At 33.3% G+C, this 3,224-nt stretch overlaps 1 protein-coding gene across 1 annotated transcript; it reads left to right on the forward strand.

The window, feature by feature from the left end:
- Nucleotides 1-1,520: 1,520 nt before the first annotated feature.
- On the forward strand, nt 1,521-2,480 carry LOC148830526 (olfactory receptor 1M1-like). The gene has a single exon (XM_088919892.1). It carries the CDS (start codon nt 1,521-1,523, stop codon nt 2,478-2,480), a length of 960 nt encoding a protein of 319 aa, XP_088776018.1.
- The last annotated feature ends 744 nt before the right edge of the window (nt 2,481-3,224 follow it).

Raw genomic sequence — 3,224 nt, forward strand, 5'->3', positions numbered from 1 at the left:
ATTTAACAGAATTATCCTGTTGTGCATTACACACTAATAGGCTACAAAGTCTTATTTGGTGAAACAGTAGTGTTGAAAAGCATAAATGTTCATCTGCGTGTAGGTAAAAAATTAAAATCTTGGTTCAAGAACATACATGTCATTAAAAAACCGATGGCGATATTTCATTGTCATTTTACTGCAGAGTTGAGGATTCATGTGAGATGTCAGTGCTGCTGTTTGGGTTCAGAAGCCTGATAACTATACAGCATCATTTTTATCCATCAAAAGCATTTGCTTGATTTGCTTTAGATTATGGTTTGGTAATAATACTAATATAGTAATAATGGTAATAATGGTAATAATACTTTATAATACTTATAAAACAGTCTAAAAGATACAAATTGATGATTTCGTGAATTTTAAACTGTGCAAAGTAAAACAGCCATTTGTGGAAAACCTGTAAGAGATAAACCAGGTTTCATATATTTCTTGAAATGGTCTTTTTTTTCCTGTTCCTTTCCATGGCAGGCTTCTCAATTTACTATTCAGGGATACATTGTACCTGTAATCCAGATTAACTCAGAAATGTATGTCCAATTTATGGCTGCATAAATTACCCTGACTCTTAGGAGTGTTATCAGAGTCTTTGAGGATGGCTGCAGAAGTAAATGTCACTTAATAATAATACATGAAATGCTTAAAAAATGTTTGTTAATAAAATATTGTATTGTATTAGATGCATCCAAAGAACTAAATACATGTGCTTGTTGTTTTTTCAAATAGTTATATATGTTGTATACATTTATTCAAATGGGGAAAAAACATGTTTTTCTAATCTTCATAATGTTAATGTAGGATTTGCAGACTGCAGTGGCTGATTTTTTTTTCTGGTAGTGGAAACTGAACTCACTAGGGTTTTTCCATCTGGAGCTAATTGCACCATGATATCTTAATTGACACATCTTTTGGGATCCCATAATGAAAATAAATGTTTTATTTAACTTTGTTTTGAGTCCATATCTGTCACCGACACTGCACAGGTAAGCATCGCCGGCAGAGAAACCATTTGAATAATCTGAAACTTAGTTAATGTTTCTTTACGACATTAATTATAGTTCCTCTGTTTCTGTAATAGGTGAAATCAGGAGTAGGCTTGAGATAGATAATGTGTAACTATAAAGAGTAACCCTTTAAAATGTATAGACAAAAAATCATAAGAATTGTTGATAATATGAAAATAAGACAATAAGATACTTTATTTCGCAAATTTATGAGAAACAGAGGTAATGTATACGAATTCTAAAATAATGATTTTTAAACTTTTTTGTAGTGATTAATCAATAGAAAAAGTCGTATTATTTTTAAATCCCCTTGACAGCCCAAACGTGTCGTATTCAGATACACAGAAAACACAGCAAGTATAAAGTACAGTATAGAAAATAAGACAAACATAAACGTCAATATTCCACAGTTTCATCCACTGTTTAATTATTGGAAACTATTTCGTTTTGCAGCTGCAGACGGACCTGGCCATGAAGATGATTATCTCCAATCAAACAGTTACGAACATCTCAGAGTTCATAGTGAATGGCTTTTCAGGCATCCAGGACCAGCGATCACAGAATATCCTCTTTGGATTCTTCCTGATAACCTACGTTCTAACACTTTTTGGAAACGTGTCAATATTAATTGTAATTAAGTTCGATAAATCTCTCCATACACCAATGTACACTCTTATTGGAGCTTTAGCTTTTTTAGACTTATGTATTCCTTCAGTTACTGTACCCAAAATATTAACCAATTTAATTTTTCGCACCAAAAGTATTGAATTCGGAGCCTGCTTCACCCAAATGGTTTTTTATCTGGGTGTAGGATCAGCTGAATCTTTTCTATTAATGGTAATGGCTTATGACCGTTATGTGGCTGTATGTGATCCACTACATTACTCAACAATAATGAGTAACAGACACTTAATCAAATTATACATCTTATGCTGGATAGGCGGTATGATGGTGCCGATGTTACCATTGTATTTGGCGATAAGATTACCGTTTTGTGGACCAAATGTTGTATTACACGCCTTTTGTGACTACTCTGCTGTGGTCAGGCTAGCCTGTGCAAATGTCACCTTAAATGCCATAGTTTCTATGACTATAGCTATGTCAGTGTTGTTAATTCCTTTAGCTTTCATATTTTTTTCCTATATCAAAATAATTATTTCCGTCATGAAGGTGGCCAGTTCGGAAGGGAGGAAAAAAGCCTTCTCTACTTGCGCCTCTCACCTTTTAGTAATTCTCGTCTTCTACCTTGTTGCAGTTTTCGTCTTTATTTCCTACAGAATCCAGGGCTTTTCTGACGATGTTCGTATTATGGCTGCAGTACTACAGAACCTGATACCCCCTTTGGTGAACCCGATTATCTACTGCCTTAAAACCAGGGACATCAGGAAAAGCTTTCTGAAATTTATTCGAAAGCAGGTTTCTGTAGAAACACTTTGACTGGATTTTAAAGAATATTGTGCCCTGGAGTAAAATGTTCCATTTCACTTCCTGAATTTTTTTTTTTAGTTTAAAAGGGGAAAAACAAAAAGATGTACAGTATATGTGGAAAAGTTGTTTTTGTCCCATCAGAAAAAATCCCTGAAGGTTTTCTGGACTTATAAAAAAACGTACATTTAACATTGAAGTAAGAAGCTTTAAATATCAACCAATTAATTTCTGTTCTGAGTATAAAAATAACCAACGTGAAATAAAATTATTTCTCTTTTCTCTTCTGTGTATTCTGTCGTTAATATAGATTTACAATCTATGTTTTAAATAATTGTAGCCTCAATACAATGTACGAAGTGATTTCACGTGAATTTTTCCCCACGTATAGTGGTTATTATTGTAAAAAGCAAACAAAAACGAATTTTATCGTTTTTTATCGTTAATTTAAAGCGATATCTTTACAAACATCTGTAGCCTGTACAGTAAAATGTGAACATCTGGATTTTGATAACGCATTATAAAGTGTATTTCCAGATTACCTGGCGTGTTTCTGTTGCCTGCTATGGGTGTATTTTTTTAGTTCTTGAGTTAAATTATTTCTTCTCAAGCACGGATTCCTTTAGATTACCTTTAAAAAGTCATATTGGGTCTAGCAAGCTACAAATTAACTTAACCTCTAGACACAGTAGAGGTGGAATATACGTAGACATCCTTACTACTTGCTATTGTTATACAGAAAATACTATGCCGCCT

Source organism: Atractosteus spatula, chromosome 7 (genome assembly GCF_055471065.1).
Source record: "Atractosteus spatula isolate fAtrSpa1 chromosome 7, fAtrSpa1.hap1, whole genome shotgun sequence".
Classification (NCBI taxonomy): Eukaryota; Metazoa; Chordata; class Actinopteri; order Semionotiformes; family Lepisosteidae; genus Atractosteus; species Atractosteus spatula.

Coding starts and splice junctions, on each gene's coding strand:
- LOC148830526 (XM_088919892.1), top strand. CDS start 1,521: ATGATTATCTCCAATCAAACAGTTACGAACATCTCAGAGTTCATAGTG.